Source organism: Helicoverpa zea, chromosome 13, assembly GCF_022581195.2.
Source record: "Helicoverpa zea isolate HzStark_Cry1AcR chromosome 13, ilHelZeax1.1, whole genome shotgun sequence".
NCBI classification, from domain to species: Eukaryota; Metazoa; Arthropoda; class Insecta; order Lepidoptera; family Noctuidae; genus Helicoverpa; species Helicoverpa zea.
This window is the reverse complement of record NC_061464.1, coordinates 9,765,288-9,786,299: the sequence shown is the minus strand read 5'-3', so window position 1 is coordinate 9,786,299 and position 21,012 is coordinate 9,765,288. Positions and strand designations below refer to the sequence as shown.

Genomic DNA, 21,012 nt, shown 5'->3' with positions numbered 1-21,012 from the left:
CTTGTTGAATGAAATACTACGATATTTCCAGAATACGAGCAAAGTATGTAAATAAAGTTCATGTTCATTCTTCGTAACAAATCCGACTAGATGTCTTTGTACCTACAAGTACAGTACATCACAAGAAGCCAGTTTTGTTGTTTTGCAAAATTCTTTGAAGCGAACAATGTTTCATTGAAATACCGACAAAGCATCGCGTGGAAAATCACGGTGCTATAAAAACCATGTCGGATATGGAATGTTTTGCCTATAGGAACCATGACTGAAGGGGAAGGCCTATTCCCTACTTACTGTATATAATGAAGAACCGAATCATAAAAAGGAAAGTATGTATGCAATTGAAAACTGCTACAATTGATGTTTTTAGATTACGAACTGTAGATGTATTTCCGAATGGAGACCTTTTTCTCTGATCCTGGAAAACCATACTAATCAAACAACCAAAATTGCTCCTCTCGGGTCTACTCCGAACATCCATATCTCGAAGTAAATATAATGTAAGTCACTTCTGTCACCTATTATTCATGAGCCATCTTCAAGCAGTCACGTTACCTGATGATGAGCTAACCACATAATCTATGCAGTGTAGTAAAGACGTATGTTTGTCCACGTCCAAGGTTAGCCATGAACCGTGGAGATTAAATGATAATAAATCTTAGCACAATGCTAATTAGCTTTACCGTGCTCTTTACGCTTAATATGATAAGGTGTGCTTGTGTATAATTTTTGGTATTGAAAAGGTGAATAATGATGGGTTTGTAAACTAGAATAATTCGGTTATGACTTTCCATAGTTATGAAATGGGTGCGCTAAATGTGTCGGAATTTCGACATATGAAGAATTATCAACAAAAATTCCTTGTTTAGGAAACGTAAATCCTTTTTGCCAAACTGTATGATGTCTCCTTTACCATAAGAATTAACGGAAGTTTAAAATAAATATCAATTTCTTCAAAGTTAAGCTTGTTTGATACATATTTCAGATACGTTTGGTCATCCCAAACCATGCGATATTCCCCAAAACATTTTACACAAATACTGAACAATTGTCCATAAGTGCAAAGAGCGTAAATCCTTCTAAACAAAACACATCCTAACAATAGCCCGGAAAACAGACAAAGGCTGTAAAAAGACGATTAAATCTTAGCACAAACTTTATTGGCTTTAACTGACCTTTAAGAAACACACCTATGATATAAGAAGGTAGAGTTAGAAGTAACAAAAACACTATAAACATGACATGTTAACATAATTAGTAGAATGACAAACATGATAATTGTGTTTAGATGACGTGACTGCATTTTTGTTGAAATGACTTAAATTGGCAAATGTCAGGTGCAAGGTTGTGACATTCAACAGACGTTTATAAACCACTGGGGACATCACAAACTAGTGAAAAGATTAAGAAAACTGTATTGAAATTCGAAGAACGAGGTCACTCCTCTGTCTGGCCCTATCGTCTCCCGTACTTAAAATCATGTCTTTTAACAACAGTTGCAAATTCCTTCTCTATTATATCCTGTCCATTCATATTTCTCAAGGTCATTTGAACCAGCTCACGGTAGTAAATTCCGTACACGAGCTTTTAACTCGAAGTTATGAAGTAAAGTATTTTTAAAACCACCTTAATAATTCCAATTATAAAATTGTTACAACCATGAGAAAAATAGATTCTTTGACTCATATCATTAGATGACTACAGCATCCAGTGCTTACCGCAAATCATCTTATCTCACATTACACACATTACTTCATAAATTGCTAATAGTAATTATGGAAAAATAATTACATACATATAATGTAGAATTAAAATTAAAATAAATAACAAAATTATTACCTGAAAAAATCAAGAAGGCAGATCATGTTTCACATTTACAAAATAACTCACTGTCAAGTCAAATTCACGAGGTAATCACACAATCAACTCAAAACACACAATTGAATGTTTATGTTATTTTTAGCACATGACCTTACCTAACATATTGTAGAACATGATGCACTTTCCCCCTACACCGAGTGTTCCTCACTCGAGTCATCGCGTCATGCGCACGAGTGGAGCAACTGAGGTTGGTCCGATTCGGAACTGTTCGGCTGACTTCGGAGATCGCGCGACGGTAAACAAACTAACGCCAACGCTGATTGGTTAGATTTTTTTCAATGTCCTTTTTTTGTGTTTTTATCAAGTTTTTCAATTGTTACTTAACATGCAAGACGCTTGTTTATGAATTTGTAATTCTCTAGGTTTGATAGAATTCTCATACTGAAGAGGCTGGAAATCAGTACAGTTAAATTACATCTACTGTTAGGTTGAGTGCTCGTTTGTCTATTTAATTTTACCTTTAAAGAACGGGATACCACTTTTTTATTTATTACAATGATGTAAGGGTTATAGTCCAGTATACAAAGTAAATGGATTAACTAAAATACATGTAAGATTGTTACTAACTTACTATGGATGAAACTGGTCCCAAGTAAACAGTATTTTACTTATTTATTGTGCCTTTATAGTGATGAGTTAGATATACGCGTTTAAGTCCCGATTGCGTATAAACAACGTTCATTTTATTGTTAACTTCACCCAACAATTACAGATACAGATAATATCTAACTTAAACTCTACAAGATCATCATCACGGACACAATCATTGTCAGTATAATTAGATACCGATTCTTGAGCACAAAGGCAAAAACCTAGGTTTCTTGTTAGCCTTTTTTTGTAACCAGCAAAAAATATATGAATGAATATAGAGTCTGCGGATGATTATAATGGGACGGTAATACGTATAAAAATAACTATGTAATTGACGTAGTTCGAATGATCTTTTGATTATTATGAAAGAATATTCAGATAACTTTAATTTTAATTATATTAAGTCTTCTGTGGAAAGTGAAATGTGGCTTGGAAATTGAGTTTTTTCCGCTCCTGTTTAATATGTCTTCTGAGAAATATTAAAGTCGGTGCTTCAGTCATAAACTTTTCTATTTATTTTTCTAAAAAAAAACATCAGGATTCCTGGAACCACTCCATCTCCATCGACTACAATTTTCAATCTACTTTGCGTACATTAGCAACTCACAAGTCTCTTCAAGGTCTTTATGTAATGATTAATAGATCTTTACTCATTATGAACAGCTTCTCTAAGGTCTTCAGTTGTATATTTTTAAATAATGAAAGCCTTTGTCAAAACGAGATATTTTCAAAACCGTTACAAGGGCGGAAAGGAAACTATTCTACAATGCAAAATAAACATTTCTATGTCGAAGGTTACGTATTATACTTGTCACAGACACAATATATACGTGTTGCAACAAATCATGATAAACGCATTAGAACGTCATAATATCGTTTACTTAAATGAATAAAAAATGTAAAAATTTGAACTTGATGTTGACTTTGGTCTTGAAAATTGGACTGCAACTCGAAGAAACATTTGGAATATCATAGTCATTATCATACACAAATGACTAAATAATAGTTTCTTAATGACATTATGCTTATGAGTAGATACTCAAAAAACGATTATAGGAATCATGAAAATAGAAAATTAATTGTTTTGTCTATATTTCAGGGACGATAAGGCCGAATTGCGATGTTTTTGGTTCGTTACAGACCAAATAATGATATTAACAAGCGTAAGTACCGTTTTAATTAAATTTAATTACATATAAAATACTTCAAAGAACTAAACCCAAATTAACAGATCACGAATCATTAACATCAAGTGTTTAACGTTCGAACACATGTGGTCATCATTTACGTAATGAAAAAGATTTTGAGTAACAAGCAGATTCTTATTATTCTGACTAAAACACAAAACAAGAATCATAGCCTGTTTAAGTACCACGAAAAAGAACAAAGAAAATTCACGTACAAAAGAAAGTTCAAACAACATGAAAGCAAATGACAGTTAAACCATGAAAAAGAAGTAAAAAACAAATTTTGGCACGAGCCCAAACGTTACACGGCTGATAGTAAACACTTTTATAAACAAACAAACATTGTAACCGACAGTTTCACAAACAAACGAAACACGGTGGAAACACTCGATTTTCCAACGAACGAACTACGAATGGTAACTGAACACTTAAGACTGGTTCCACAAACTAATTAGAACAGCCATTAAAATTGAATTTAGAGCAATCTGAACTCTATTCTAATACGAATTAGGTAAAGCATTGTTTTTGGTGTAAAACAACAAAATTGTAGGAGAAACGACCTTGTAAAGTTGGAGCTGATTCATTGAAAGTGTTAACATATTCTAGTTTTACAGTTCGCACAGTCTCCATTGTGATTTAGTTGTAAAGCCACGAGTGTAATACAATTGAAGTATTATGTGTAAGATGTGTTATTATCAAATGTCCGTTTAGTTACACGCGGAAATTAGATAATGTTGAGGCAGTTGGGGTGACCCATGTTTAAACAGATGCCGCTATTCAACAAGCGTATTAGATTACGAGCTTGGTAGGAGTTACTGAGTTTAATATGTTAGGATGGAGATACAATTTAAGTGATACAGTTAAAGCTGTTGTTGATAAACTGAACGAATTAGTAGATAAATCAAGTATTGTTTTGCTCCTGAAAGTTCCTTCAACCTTAGGGCATTACAAAAATATGAATTCATAAGAGAACATTTCTATCGATTCTCTCTACATCCAGATAAATCCTCAGATACTAGTACAATTGATACCCTAAGCTCGGATTACAGAAAACTTTTAAAACTTGGAACTCAAGTGAAATAAAAGTACTCCGAAGTCTTAGCAAGTTTAAAACAATTTCCTAAGCTAAGTCGACTTTATGTGTTCCACCGTCGTTATAGTCAGACGGTCCTCCTCACTATATTATTTTTATTGATTCCCTTTTTTCAATTACTTTATCAGGCTATTCTTTGCAACTACTTTTACAGTTTAGCTGTTATCCGTCTACTAAGTTCTTTACTCTGGAAATAATCAGTTTGAAAGATAACTATGTGATAAAAATGAATAACGAGTTTCTTAAAGATATAAGACATTTTCATTTTAAGTCACAATAGAACCACGAAAATAGATGGACATTTGGAAAATGTTTATGTTGTCAGTAGCTGATATTAGTCAGTATATCATATTAACCACAACGTGAGAAATGAAGAATTATCATAGCCATGTTCATTTAAAAGTTCGAGTTTGTTCCATTAAAAGACATATCTCCCACTTATGAAAAGTTACAATTAACATCAGAACCCAGTAAATAGCCACTAAAATTCACCTAGCCATTACCATAAACATGTTTGAAGTAGATAATCGCATAGTCTTTGTGTGAAAGCCAGGCTTAATTACCAGGCGCTCATAGACCAAGAGAAGTAGTATGTACAGGGCGATACTAGGCGTTTTCCATTACTCCTCGACTAACGATTACGTCTATGCATTCTACCATAGTTAACCTATAAACAACCAGCATGTGTTAGAACACATAAAACCATTTCCCATGGGTCCAAGTGACGGAGTAAGGAGAGATGAGCGGAGATGCTATAAATCGGGTAGGTCAGGCGTCTTCTTCTAGGTCAGATTCGTACAGTGGGCGTGACCAAAACAATCAGTTACGAGATGACCAACGAGGCGTTCTTTGAGACATCTGACAGCGATTTCTGGTATTACAAAAAATGGTGTGGTTAAAAAAGGCGTATAAAGGCGAAAACATCGTCCCTCACTCGCTCGCATTTTGGCGCGCTACTTTTTAGGAGATTTTCCGTTATGGAACCTCCGCTTGTTATTTTGTTCTCCATGGTCCAGACTGCTCAAGTTGTTTCTCTCGCACTTACCAGGAGAAAGAAGGACGCAAGACTTAATGTAGTTAAGTGGTTTACAAGACTTGTGGTTCTGTGCTCTCTGGGGAGTTTATAGATTTTTGTAAACTGAAAATTAAAACGTCATGATATTTTATGACTCTAACTGCTATGAACCGCAGTGCAGCAATTCGCAATTACTTAGCAGAAAAAGAAAGACAAGGAGGTATGACATAGTTTTTGATAAATCGTCATTTCATTCGAATCGTATTTATTAGGTCTACCGTAGTGCGTCAGCATAGCGTCAAAACATAAAATGAAGATTGACGTTATTGTTGAAACTACACAGTTTGCACATTTGTTTTACTCCATCAATTCACTTTATAAAATTAAAATGTAAAAGAAAAATGATGGATTTATAGTAATTTCTCAAAGGATCCCTAGAGACATGTAATTTGTTGCTTCAAGATGTAATATAATGTAGATTTACGATCGCTTGCAGTTTATATCAGCCGCTCGTAATAGGAATGCCATGTGTAAATGGAAGTGGGCTGAACAGATCAGAAAATATGTATCCACATTTATCAGGGAACCGTATTTATGTAGCGATGAAAGATTGGAAAACTGGTCTTGAAGCATATTGCCTTGAACATTAAAACGCTTAAGAAAACGATTTAAAACTTACAACAGCAGATGACAACGAAGACTATTTTGATCAAATGCAAAAAAGACTACGAGTCATAAGCGCTCCATATGTTGCCAATAAGATCACACTAGGATTCCCCAAAATCGTGGGTGTCATTACTCACACATCTCATAAATATATGGAAATCAACACTCATTTAGTTACCAAAATTCGTTCACGAAAGACGGACACAGCTACGTCATTCAGGTCGCCAACATTTCAAGAATTCCGACAATGGCAGATCTCAATTCCGACCCAGCAATGTCAAGGATGGGCCATGACTTACCGATGATATCACTGCAAAACATTACGTCACCAACGGAATTGTTGCAAACAAAACTGTTAGAAACATCGCAATTACAAACAATAAACAAGACATTAAAGTTATAGACGTTTTAACTGTTACAGGTATGTTATTAGCTGGCCATATATCTACGGGAGGCAGTAATAGTAGCAATGAAAATGAAAACAAGAATGACGTAATATTTGGCGAAGACCAAGTAAGTAACGAAGTGTGTAATATGTGTTAGCTGTGAACATTGATTTGGGTGAAATATCTGGAATTATTACGAAGTGTGCCAAAAGCTGAACACGACGTGAAATGGGTCTGTGCCAATATTATGATGTAGTGAGTAATTAAATGATCATTCATATTATTATCCTCAACAGAAAACGTACGTGAAATTCTGCGTAATTTTCTAGTTTACTTATATGTCGATATTCTCATAGATACTTAGGTAACTCTAAATATTCATAAACATCTCAGCTGATGTTGCCTGAATCAATTCTTTCAGACCCCCTTTCTCTGCAAATCATTAAACTCAATGCTACAATAAATTCTAAACACAGCCTTCAGAAGGGGTTATGCCAGTGAATAAATAACGTCAGATCCACATGGCAATATATTACACCATGTGACGACAGTCAGCACCAGACTTTGAGGGGCTTGTAAGGGGGTGCACTGTGTCCATATGAGATAAGACACGTCAGGAACAAGCCTGTAATAGACAGGGACTTGAGTTCTTATGCTTGTCTAGACATCAGATTTTTTTGCAAAAGTTTGTAATGAAGCTTGAAACTTGAATTTAAAGGTGAATTTTCTAAAACTGGAATGAAAATACAGTAAAATAAATCAGGTCACAGAATAACGAGGCAACAAAAATAAATCCACGAAATTGTAAGCTCTGCGGCAACTCTAAATAAGGAATCTCTTCAAAACCATAAGAACACTTCTGTGGCAGAAAATAACTGGAGTGAGATAAAAAGGGAAGTGATTGTCACCAACATTGAAACAGAGAAAGGTGAAATGTTTGGACAAAGCAACTGTGTCCGAAAGATAAGAAAGCTGAAAGAAAAACATGTCAAAGTTGTGACTTATAGCTTTTGGCGAAACAGGATTAAGAAAAGCTTCTGTTTAATTATGTTATTATTGTCTTTAATAACGCAGGGACTCATAATGATAAAGAAAAATACATTTTCGCTTAAGTGGATCCATTTGGGATAAGTAGCAGAATCAGATGAATTATTTATTTGGTACTAATGGAAGATAATTAGTAGTTTATCTGTTAGATACAATTAAACCAATTAAAATACAGTACATATAAATAAAGCTAAACTGACCAAGATTATACTTAACGAATATCTTAAAATAGTTGCAGATATAGAAACAGCTGGGTTGACAAAGTCGTTTCCCGTAGCGTACAAAGTAAATGCTGATTGCGAGTTTGATAAAACAATGGTGTGTAACAGTCTAGAACTGGAATACTGGAATAGAAGTGGCAGTTGCTTTATTACAAACTGCAATGTATGTAAAGCAGATAAGATAGAAGAGGTAAATAAAAGGTTATTTTATATTGTCAACGTATTATTAGAATATGAACATAGAAATGTTACATTGAAGATGCCAAAATTAATTTTAGTACACATATACCTTTCGTAAACAGAGCAAAACTCTTTGATCTATCATAGATTCCAGTAATGTCAATTATCAACGAATTTCCTTCTAAATTAGCAAAGACGTAACCACACAATTTACTCTGATTTAGAGACATAGTTAATCTTTGTGACCTAATATTTTGTTTCAATAACCTTCAGAAGAACAATAAATTTTATCCACGTACAGTCTCGATGTGACAAAAAAATATCCAAAAATGCATGGGTACTTGACCTTCAGACACAATTTTCTTTACCACAAAATATTACCGAAATCACTAACACAACTCCACATATAGACCTCTCCAGCACCCATTTCACATAAGACCCATTACGTACAAAATGGCCATTCGATTAACAGGCCCAAGGTTGGGGTCCACAACTAGAGATCGGAACCGTCACGGTGATGTGGGTCCACTAACGCGATTTTCCCGTGGAAAATACTCTAACGGAACTTTACACACCTACGCAGTATTGTTATTGGAAAAACACCATTTCTTTTTCCTTGAAATTTTAGGTTTTTTCATATCTGGGTAGGTAAGCAAGATTGGGATGTCCCAAAGTCTGAAGATAAAGGCATTTTATCTGGGTAGGGAAAAATTGGTCTGTCTATATGTCTACTACTAAATCTACTAATGACAAAATATTTTTTAGGTTTTGCACCTACAGGTAGAGGTAAATCATCCGCTTCAGATGCAACCCTACTGCTGACCACGATCCTCAGATATGAGGTATAGACCACAGGAAAAGAGTACCTACAAGTAAGGAAATGATCTAATTCCTTCTTATATAACAAGTTTGTTATATCGCACCTTACCGTCTGATTCGATAGAACATTGGCGTGCCGTCAAGTCAAGCGTAACTCTGTTCTAATTGCTTAATTAACTATGCTTTTGTCCTGGAACTAATATTGGTTTATTTTATCTATTGTGATTTGTTTCTTTGTTTGATTAGATTTTTAGAGATTTTGTGAGATAAGCTATTAAAAATAGTCTATTTCAATTCATGACCTTCAAACTTTTTATCGTATTGCTGCTGTTGTCAAAAAAGCCCCCAGGAACGGACCAATCTGCACATTCTTAAAATAGTGTTAAAGTGTTAAAGTTTATTGTCTTTGAGTACGTGTTTTCGGAATAAGACGATCCTTAACCAAAGCCTCGGAATCAAACAATTATCTATAGCCATGTTGATAGCTTTAATTCACAAACCGTCAACATTCGGCGACAATTCAATTAAGGTAAGCACACACAATCACGGCGAGTGTTAATCCTGTTAATAATGTTACGCCTCAGCTAAGTAAATTAAACGTAACACCTATATTTTTATGGTGAATTAGCAAACAGGACAGACTCTTAAATACAAGGTTAAAAAACTCTAGTCATAGTCGAGAAAAAGCTTTTTGTTCGTTGTTTCTTTGAAGGCTCGAAAACTATTAAGTAAACAGATTTGGAAAATTCTTTCACTGTGGGGAAGCAACAGTTCCATGGGTAAGGGAAATAGTTTTCACGGGACGCGGATGAAACCACAGGACACAGCTAGTATAAGATACGTATGTAACCAAAATAACGTAGAGAATTATGTACATCTCACATATAGGTATTTCAGCATATTAGCACCCGTTTGACGGAAGTTCGCAAACGCCTTTAAGGACCAGTTTCCAATATAAACTTGAAAGGACGAACATATTTTAACAATTATTTACACAACATGAATCACTGTGTCTCAATAACCAACACCTACAATACTTAGGTAACATTGTTTAGTAAACAAATTAACATCTATGATATCATTATTGTAAACAAAACAACATATTTAGTCTATATGTTAGTTTGTATGCAGTTAATGATATTGCAAACAAGGATAAGTGTCCTCCATCGTACTAATGGCTTTATATTTAGCATGTACATAAATGTTATAAAGAACCGAGTTTTCAGGATAGTTAAAACTAGTGAGTCACTATGTCAATTTTAAGACATACAAAATATTGATAACTACATATATTCGAATCTGATATACCTAGAAATAGAAATATGTATTATACCTTCATAAGTGCTTGTGAAAAATCAGACTTGGGCGTCATCATTATTATTTTACAAATGTGCACCAAATAAATGTGACTCAACATTTGGCAAAAAAATACAACTTTTCAAACAGATATTCAGGTACCATTTGGCAGCCTGCATCTGGCGTTACATTTCCAGCTGCCAAAAACACTATCAACCGCTATACATATTTATAGGCAAATCTGATAAGACTGAAAGTTGAGAAGCGAATATTTATTCAGTCAATTCATATTTTTAACAGAGTTTCAAAAAACTTGTCGCTGTTTTCAATGTCGTGATGCCCTGGAGGGCTAAATGAATTTATTAAGAGTAGGACGGTGGGTTCTAAAATTCGTCTCATATTTTCCTTTATACGTCTTGTTACATTGTAACACTATAAGAGAACTTTAGTTGTGTCCCACCTAGTATTTGAACCTTAGACGTACAGACAAAAATAAATTCCATACCCTTACAAATAAAGGTTAAAAAAAAAACAACGGCAGCAAAATTCTTTCAATATCCCTACGCCAGTCGTAGATTAGGACGTAACCACAAATTAATCTCTGGCCATAAAACAGAACATCTTCAAACCCCAAGCCGGATACTAAGGTGTACTGACAAGACCTTTAGACCCTGGACCCGTATCAGTACAACAAATTGCGGTATCCCATACCATTTAATTAATGCACTGAAGCCGTACTCGGACTATTATACAACCGCAAGAACCGGCATAGATAAGACAAGGCAGATTACAGACAGGACGCTGCTTACGATTATATTATGCCTAAGAAACGTCTGTATCAGTAACGAGTTGTTAAAGCCTCGGATCGTGTCAGATAAATTCAGATTTAATTATAACGATATAAGCGTAAACACGTCGTTATTTTGTACTGTTAGTATTTGCAGTGTTAAGTAGAGAAATTGCTTGAGCGCTATCAAGTAATCTTTATTATATTTAATATAGATTTTCTGCGAACACGGCCTATTATTCCCTATGTAATATAATTTTATGAGTAATAAAATCGTATTTTAATTATATTTTCTTTATTGGGGTTTTTCTCTACGATATTATCTGATTCTCTGTCTACAGCCAACAGTCACATCTCAGAATCACATACTCTATGTCCACGCCGGAATGCGGCCGGACCTGCCTCAAGAAAGGGACACAAACAACCGATTTGTCTTAACCTTTCTACTATTTCTGCTCATAATACCGGTATGCCATCCACTTCAGACTACTTATGACCTCTATAAAGGTTAATATAGTCACCACATTTAAGAAAGGATTTTATGGGCAACTTTCAGCTTGATCGAAGCGAGTTATATTCAATTAATGGTCTTGATGCGGTTTCTATAAAGGGCGTGAGGTACTTCGTAACTGTCATGGCTCATCTGCAGCTAGTTAATCTATGTCCATACAGGAATGTGGTCCCGACCTGCCTCAAGGAAGAGACGTAACGACCGATTTACGACGATACGCCACCGAGCGCACTTTAATTTATTTATTATGAGACCGCTTGCCGTCCCACGGGTTTTTCGAAACAACGGTTATGGACATAAAACAAGTGTCAGTTTTGTGATCAGGTTCTTTTATAATATGTTCAAAAGAAAAGAAGAAAATGTTATGTAAAGCCGTAAATTATAATAAAAGGACCAGAGGAATATCATTAAATTCTATCTTATCTACCAAAAAAGTGACAGGGATTTAAAATAGTGAAAGTAATTTCGAATAAGCAAAATATCCCATCATATATCGAAGAATCGATTACAACACAACAATGATGTCGTAAAAGTAATAAATTGCAATTAAAACTGGAAATAGCTATAAAATCCGCAGTAAAGTTACCTCTTAATCATTTTCATTTAACAGCGACTGAAACTTTAGAACATAATTTCAATCATACTTAACATAAGTTTACTATCAGAGAACAAGACGTACAAGTTTATATTCCATCTTTAACTATTTAAGTTGTAAAATGTACTTTCCGCCCGCGGTTTCAGCCGGGTCTATTTCGTTCTAAGAGTGATTGAGGAATAATCATCCCGTAAATCCAAACTAACATACTTAGATATTCTTCTATAGGTACCTACTATTTCACGAAGAGGAAACATTTTTTTGTACTCTAAAGGCTTCGAATATTCTAAAGCGATTTAAAAAATTGTTTCACTGTTGGGAAGCTAGACTATCCCCAAGTAAGACAGGCTATATTTGATCTCGGTACCTACTAATAACAGCTGAAGAATTTGATTGTTTGAACGAGCTAATCTCAGGAACTAAAGGTCCGATTTGAAAAATTATATCAATGTTTGATACTTTTTATTCGAGATCGTGCAGAGGTTCCCACGGGATACGGATAAAATCGTTGGCAGAAGCTGGTTATTAATAAATATATGATACATGAATAGGATACATGTTTTTTTTTTTTTTTTTTATTAGGCATATTTAATTATTATCTGATCAAATTATACATCACCCTATTATCCCTCTGTTCTCTCACTATCGGCCTCATCTCAAAGCTCAAAGTCGCTCAACGAGCTATGGAGAGGGCTATGCTCGGTGTTTCTCTACGTGATCGAATCCGAAACGAGGAGATCCGTAGACGAACCAAAGTTACCGATATAGCCCACAGGATTAGCAAGTTGAAGTGGCAATGGGCAGGCCATATTGCTCGCAGAGCAGATGGCCGATGGGGCCGAAACGTGCTGGAGTGGAGTGGAGACCACGGACTAGCAAGCGCAGCGTAGGACGTCCACCAACAAGGTGGACAGACGACCTTATAAAGGTCGCCGGAAGACGCTGGATGCAGGTCGCCTCCAACAGGTATCTGTGGAGATCTAAGGGGGAGGCCTATGTTCAGCAGTGGACGTCCTATGGCTGAGATGATGATGATATTATCCCTAACAACAAACGCAACCGACATTCTACAAAAATCCTTAAAGACATATGTACGTGAGCACATGGCGGCCACGCGCCATTGAACACGACAGGTGCAGTTACCTGCTCGCATCATCAAATATTTACTATTCACTAGCTTTGAGCCGCGCCTTTGTCTGTGTAACGGACCGAAATCATCTATTACGATGTTATGTTTGGGTAGTAATACGATATCGGTAGATCTTGTGGAGGAAAAAGAACTGATTCAAGGCATCAACCTGATGTTTCCGAAGATATAGGACACAGGAGATATACAAGTATGCAAACTTGTACAAGTTCAATTATTCGTGGAGAGCTTTAACACACTTTTAACACTTTAAGGACACAAATCAAATCTCCTTGCTGATATTTAGGATTGCACTCTTCTTCTTCCTCCTGCCCTGTTCCCAATTTTATTTGGCGTCGGCGCAATATGTCTTCCTCTTCCATTTTTCCCTGTCACTGATTCCACCCCAACCAACCAAATACTGACGATCTTTGCCATTTGAACAGTTATAATTGAACAAAACAAACCCATTTCATTTAATTACACCAGCAATACAGAGATTCATTGAACCCAAGTGTACACTAACCAATTTAGAAAGCTCATAACTTGATAACATGGTAATTAATGAAAATCCACATAGACCGACATCTCAATAATCATATGCCTTTGCAATTGCATTCAGTACATAATTTCTACTCTAAATATATAGTAGTTGTAGTAAGATTGGAGGGTTATTAAATACCGACTATAATCAAAGCGAATGGGCTGCAATTAATAGTATTCTACTTCTACTATGGAAGATATGTGATTAAAATATTGCGATCGAACAGCTTTCGCGGGTTTTAAACCACTTCTGTAATCGGTAATCTTCTGGCGTAGCGAATTTATTATTGAAATTCCTCGGATTATAATTCAAGCGGAATGTAGCCTGTGAGAGCTTTTCCGGAGTAAAACTTGACCCGAAAACTTTGAGAAATCGATGCCAATGAAAATACCCAAAACGATTTACATACCCATGTCTGAGATAGTAACTAGCTTCCGCCCTCGGTTTCACCCGCGTCCCGAGGGAACTTCTTCGCGCACCCGGATAGCAGTAGCCTACAGCCTTCTTCTATAAATGGGTTACCCAGCAAGGGATGTTCCAAATCGTTTCAGTAGTGTCTGGTACTTGCCAACAAACTCTTCAGTTCTATCATATTAGTCTAGATAGAGCCAATCTACACATGAGCCATATAAATAACAACATCATTCATAAAAGGCGTCAAAAGTCGTTAAATAATGTTAATCCGATGATCCACCGAAAGGTCTCAAAACTCATTCACAGATTCAAATTCGATGATCATTAAGTACCCCTTTTCTACCAGCCTCCTTAACAGTGGCAGTTCAGTATAATCCGTGAACGTCGCGACGTAACTACAATAGTTCAGTGTCACCTGTCAACACATGCGTTTTGTGGCGCGCTTTATGCGCGTGAGCACTCGCTCGCTACGGTCATTGTTTGTGTTTTGGTCGTGGTTTATGTTATAAGCGGGGTTATGTTAATACTACAAAATAAATAAAGATTAAAATTTAAAATGTAGGTATACGAATGATTTAGTTCTCCTAAATTGTCCCTCGCTCGACCAACAGGTTTTTTGTACCAGCTCCTAAAAAGTCTAAAGAATCAGACTTCATCAAAGCGAAGCGTTTCAACAACGAAATTCTATTGGTTGTTCAGACGACGAGCATTATAAAATTAGTTAAATGTAACTACATGATCTTTTATAATTTAATTTATATCTACAAGTCACATCATATAACGAAATCGGCTTAAAACTTAACCCTATTCGCCAATTTAAAAAAAAAACCGCTCATATTTCATTGAAAATGCATTAACTGACATATTGCTGAAACCAAAGTGATGAATAAATTGATGCGTTTCATGCATAAACGACCGCATCAACACGCGAACGGGAGGTAATATTCATCATGTATGAAATGACAGTTATTTGATGATTGAACACTTTTCATTATTCTTGCGTGATTGCAAGCCATACGGGTGGTTAATTATTGATTTGAATTTTTTATTAAATGTTTACATTGAAATCGTAAATAAAAGTGGGGTTTTAGATAAAGGCAAATACTAATAGCAGATCTTTTAATATCTCTGTTTTTTTTTTTTTTTTTTAAGTTAACTTTGAATACCAAAAATCAGCGACTTTAATAAAACATGTGAAACACAGTTCCAGCGGTTTTCTCTAGTTCTATCCTCCCTCAACTACTACATCAAGGATAACAGTACTATAATATTGATTATTATAGTACTGTTATCCAAGATAATCAAAAAAATCAAATCATTTATTCGAAGTAGGCTGAAAATCGGCACTCTTTGAAGGTCAAATTTACAAAAGACAGCCCCCAAAACGCCCACCCTTCGTGGTGAAGGGTGGGCGTTTCCTATGTGTGTATAATAATATTGGACAGCAGATATACCGATCCAAAACCGCTCCGCTCATGAACCACACCATACCAGTCCTAACAAGGGCCCAATGACTTAAAAGAATTACCTTCAGTCTCTAATGAGATTATACACCTTTCTCCATCGGCTTCGCTCACAAGCCATGGTTAGGGTTTATTCCCATTTACTCCAAACCCATTGTTCTCTGTTAGCCAAGTTTTCATACATTTCTTCTATTCGGGGTCCAAAATTTTGAACAAACATGAAAAAAATTTTTCAAAATTACCTACTTCCTTCCACATGGAACCAAAAACTTATGTGTATCGTCAGCAAAATATCATCGGGAAAGCTCTTATTACTTTTAAAGAATTGTATTTTTTTCGCTTTGGACCCGTTGGGAAGGAATTTGTGGAGCAGATGGGAACAAGCCATGGTTAGCACTGTTTGACGGGCCTGCTTTCATATTTGCGGTAAAACTGGTAATGGTGTACACACCAAGTGGAAATTCATGGTTTGGTACTTGACGTGACAGACTTGGCTTAGCTTTTACCGGTCACGAGGAATTCGGAAGAAAAGTGCACTTGATTGGTATAGGAGTATTGGTAGATTTAGCTTGATAACTCTTGGTTTCTAATGCTATTGATATATATCGATTAATTTGTGTGCTCAGTCAGGTGGTGGTGAAGTTGGTATCATAAATATAAATAAGCTTTTACTGTTTAATGCTTTGGATGAAATCTATGCAAACATAACGGAAAATGCAGTCATAGGAATAAAGAAATAGCGAATTAAACTGCAGCCAATTATTAAAATTGGAACTCTGAAGCCACAGTTAGAAAAATCTGATTATTGATGATATCAGTGACTAGATATGGAAGAAATGTAGGAATGAATAAAATAAGCTCACATAACTCGATGAAAAGGGACAACTACCTTCAATACCATACAGTTCAGCGAACATGAAGATGGAAGATTTACAAAACAAGATATCATCAGTATTGAAGATGATTATAATAGGAACAATGGCGATTATTACGCTATCGATACAGGCTGGTATTGTTAGACTTAAGAGAAAAGGAGTAGGGCAATGGGTCAATGTTGTTCTGCTCAGAACTTTTATCTGGGCTCCAGTTATCTGTTATTCATATGGTTGAATAACATACTGTCGCAGTCGCGAAACACGAGAATTCCAAGGCTATTTCGTAACGTGTTTGATAAAAATTGCTAATAACAGGTTTCATGTTCACATTTTGTATAATAACAGTTATTATTGATCCGTGTTAAAGAGGATTCGCTTGGGTTTGAATTACTTTGTGTGTTACGTGCCTTTGCTTAACTTGGCAACACTAATACTTCATTTTGTGGAGATTCCACACCACTTTTGATTTCTGCTCTTTGACCTTTTATTAAAGCTGCAAAGGTAATTGACTTGACAGGTTGAAATTTTGATTACGAATTTCCAAATACCAAAACATTTCTAAAGGTTAATGAGACCAAAATACACTTCCAATAAAATCTAAATATAAATCAGACAATTTCCTCCTCTCTTTTTATTGAATAAACTTCCATCGACCTCAATGAGTATTTGTCAACCAGATATTAGTACAATGAGGTATTGTGCATCGTCATGGGCCATCAGTCTTCCAAGGGCAGGTTCGAGCCCAATATCCGTTTCGTTGGTGGAGTTTATAAAAAGGGCATCAAGGTTAAACTGATTTTATACTGTTATGATAATTTCTATTGAGTGTTCTATCATACATGACGGACATACTAGGTGAGTCCTCATTTGATAAATAATATCATGCCATTGGAATCGCAGTGAGTTTATTTGCTTAGCCTCTTCCTAACTAAGCTAGAATCGTACTAATATATTACAAGGAGCCACTGCTTCCTTGATCTTCTCAAGCCCGTTACCCGGGCAGTCCTATTCTTCTACACAAGACGAATGTTGGTCGTAGGTATAGCTAAAATTCAAAGAGTGGGAACCGCTCAAAAAATCAGAGCTTTATCAACATTTTCCCAAGATAACAAGAGTTTCTAAAACACGCTAAGTAATCATAATCAATTTCATAACGTTTACAACTACGGCTGAACATAAACATCATAGACACGCACTTTCACTTACGCGTCTATAGTTTATGGCACATGCATTGCCGTTATAAAGACATCCGTCAATCATTGCTGCTTATAAATGATCATCTATCGTTGATCTCGGAGTAGAAATCTATATTATATCTTGTGAGTTTATGTTATTTACCTCTGCTGTAACCTCAGTGTTCGTTAGAATGAGTTGTCTGTCGATATGTCTTCATTTATCTTTGACATTTTCATTTTCATTTAGCCATTGTCCAGTGTTGAAGCTCTTTGCAACGTTACACAGAGTATAAGCTATTCATTGTTATTGGATGATTAAGTTCCAATCAGTGTTAAGCTTTATAATACTTCTCAGGATGATACGACATAAAGTTAGAAAATTAATTTTAGTTTTGTAATTTCAAGTATCTGGTCATAAAAATTGAGTTTGTTAAGTACGAGAGACCAGCCTAACGTTATGTATCGTTGGAAATATCTTAGAAATGAATAACAGAAACGTAATCGAGAACACGATGCGTACTCATAGCCATTCATAAATGAGTAGAAAACGTAGGAATGGTGATTGTTTTATGGTTTGCTTGTAATTAAACTGCCATTATCGACGTAGCATTGCCATAACCCTTGATACAAGCGTCTAATATCTGATTCGTTCCATTTAGACTGGAGTCAAAATTATTAATGCAAATTGAAATGCAGAAGGAAAGATTGGAACTTTCATGTCATCATCATCCTCCGAGCCTTTCTCCCAACCATGTTGGGGTGGGCTTCCAGTTTAACCGGATTCAGCTGAGTACCAGTGCATTATAAGAAGCTACTGCCTATCTGACCTCCTCAACTCAGTTACCCGGGCAACCCAATACCCCTTGGTTAGACTGGTGTCAGACTTACTGGCTTCTGATTACCCGTAACGACATAAGATTGGAACTTTCATGTGTTGATGCAAAAATGTTTCTACCAAGGAATCGATCAAGGAGACTTCGGGGGATTGCCTGACCTTGACATTGAACCAAACCATGGTATCCACATCGAATTTTCAGCATTGTGGATTCGAAATTATCCCTCGACTGTACACTCGTAGAACGCAAGCACCCCCGTGCTAAATTAGTAAATAGTATTTGTAGTGTATGCAGGTACATGTGCATCATTGTATAGGTTATGTCATTATTATGACGCCTCGTGCGCATACGTCACTCGGTTATAAATACCGGATCGAGCGGTGGGGAGTCAGTCGTTGTCAGACTGTCGACCTGTGTGGTGGTGCGTTGGCGAGTCGATTAACATAATAAAATGAGCGTACAATACATTGGCGACGAGGATAAAACCGTGAGTGTTTGGACCAACAGTTACCTATTATCTAATTTTTATAATTTTGAACTACCTATTAGTTCTGTGATCCAGAAAAATATTTGATATACAAGGTTATACTAAATAATTTGTCCTATTCATGCCTATACCAAATTAATGTATGCTAAATAAGCTTTGATAACAAGTAACCTCTGACCGATGTTAATATTCAATCATATTAAAAAGTGCAAAAGGAAAGAAGGAAGGGAAGAGAGTAGAATGACAAAGTATACATAACTTTTATGTTCATGTATGTATCACCCGAATTGCAAACAAATTTTAACCTTTTTACGTAATTCTTTGTTTAAGTTTACCTTGCTACAATTCTAATGGAAGTAGCAATATTTATTGCAGGTGTTAATATTTATCAAATGAGTAATTTATAATACAAAATCATTACTTGGTGATCAGTTTACTCATTCTTAAACCTGCATCAAAGTTTATTCAATAATAGGCATTTATTGGAAGCAATATAAAGTTGCTGGTTGTTGAATTGTCGTCAAGACGATTTTAGCAGTGGTGGGATTTCCTAGAGGATATAATACAATAACCTATTTGCCTTATAATCAATTGTGTTTAATAATTGTTGTGCTTGCATGCCAACAAGGCGGAATGTACACGGATCTTATTATGTTGTTTACAATCCTATTTTGTAAGTGCCTGCATTCTAAGCAAATAAAGACCTATTCTATTCCAAAAATCTGCTGGTCATTAAATTGACAGCTTGACGGTTAGCAGTAGTGTATATCTACTGGTCATTAGATTGACAGCTTGGCAGTTGGCAGTAGCGTGTATCTACTGGTCATTAGATTGACAGCTTGACAGTTGGCAGTAGTGTGTATCTACTGGTCATTAAATTGACAGCCTGATTGTTGGCAGTAGTCTATATCTACTGGTCATTGAATTAACAGCTTGATGGTTGGCAGTAGTGTGTATCTACTGGTCATTAAATTGACAGCCTGATTGTTGGCAGTAGTCTATATCTACTGGTCATTGAATTGACAGCTTGATGGTTGGCAGTAGTGTATATCTACTGGTCATTAAATTGACAGCTTGGCAGTTGGCAGTAGTCTAGATATACTGGTCATTAGATTGACAGCTTGACAGTTGGCAGTAGTGTGTATCTACTGGTCATTAAATTGACAGCCTGATTGTTGGCAGTAGTCTATATCTACTGGTCATTGAATTGACAGCTTGATGGTTGGCAGTAGTGTGTATCTACTGGTCATTAAATTGACAGCCTGATTGTTGGCAGTAGTCTATATCTACTGGTCATTGAATTGACAGCTTGATGGTTGGCAGTAGTGTATATCTACTGGTCATTAAATTGACAGCTTGGCAGTTGGCAGTAGTCTATATCTACTGGTCATTAAATTGACAGCTTGACAGTTAACGGTAGTGAACGTCTACTGGTCATTCAATTGACTGTACACGCATAAATTATCTGGCGATAGTTGTCAACTACTGCAACAACTAAATAGTAAATCTTGATAATTTTTATATTTTCTGTGCCCGGTGATTTGGATCATAAAAAGCTTCCAAACTTAACTTCTCAGAGTCTAGTCAACAACTTATACCTGCTATATTGTTCTGGTACTTAACTAACTTAATTCAAGTGCTTGCAATATAGAGGATATTACAAGAACAAACTGGTGGGTTATATACTCAACGGTTCTACAAATGACAAACATGTGCTAGGTATCTAGTTAAACAAACAGCACATTGAGGGACCGTAGTAGGTTGGCCATGTATGTTGAAGAACTCGCCCAGCTATACTGGTATGTATTCACCTATGCACA

General features: G+C 35.8%; 1 protein-coding gene across 6 annotated transcripts in view; it reads right to left on the bottom strand.

Moving 5' to 3' along the window:
* Positions 1-21,012, bottom strand: part of LOC124635655 (protein kinase C and casein kinase substrate in neurons protein 1) — a 129,833-nt gene that overhangs the window by 76,064 nt on the left and 32,757 nt on the right. Inside the window, exon 1 of one of the 6 annotated variants that reach the window (XM_047171598.1) lies at positions 1,974-2,337. The exons of 1 other annotated variant lie outside the window; for it this stretch is intronic. In XM_047171598.1, the coding sequence (XP_047027554.1) occupies positions 1,974-2,035 (62 nt within the window). In that variant the 5' untranslated portion in view covers positions 2,036-2,337. Of the gene's footprint in view, positions 1-1,836; positions 1,941-1,973; positions 2,338-21,012 lie in introns of those variants that run through there. 4 more of the 6 variants (XM_047171593.1, XM_047171594.1, XM_047171595.1 and 1 more) reach the window with 4 other exon arrangements.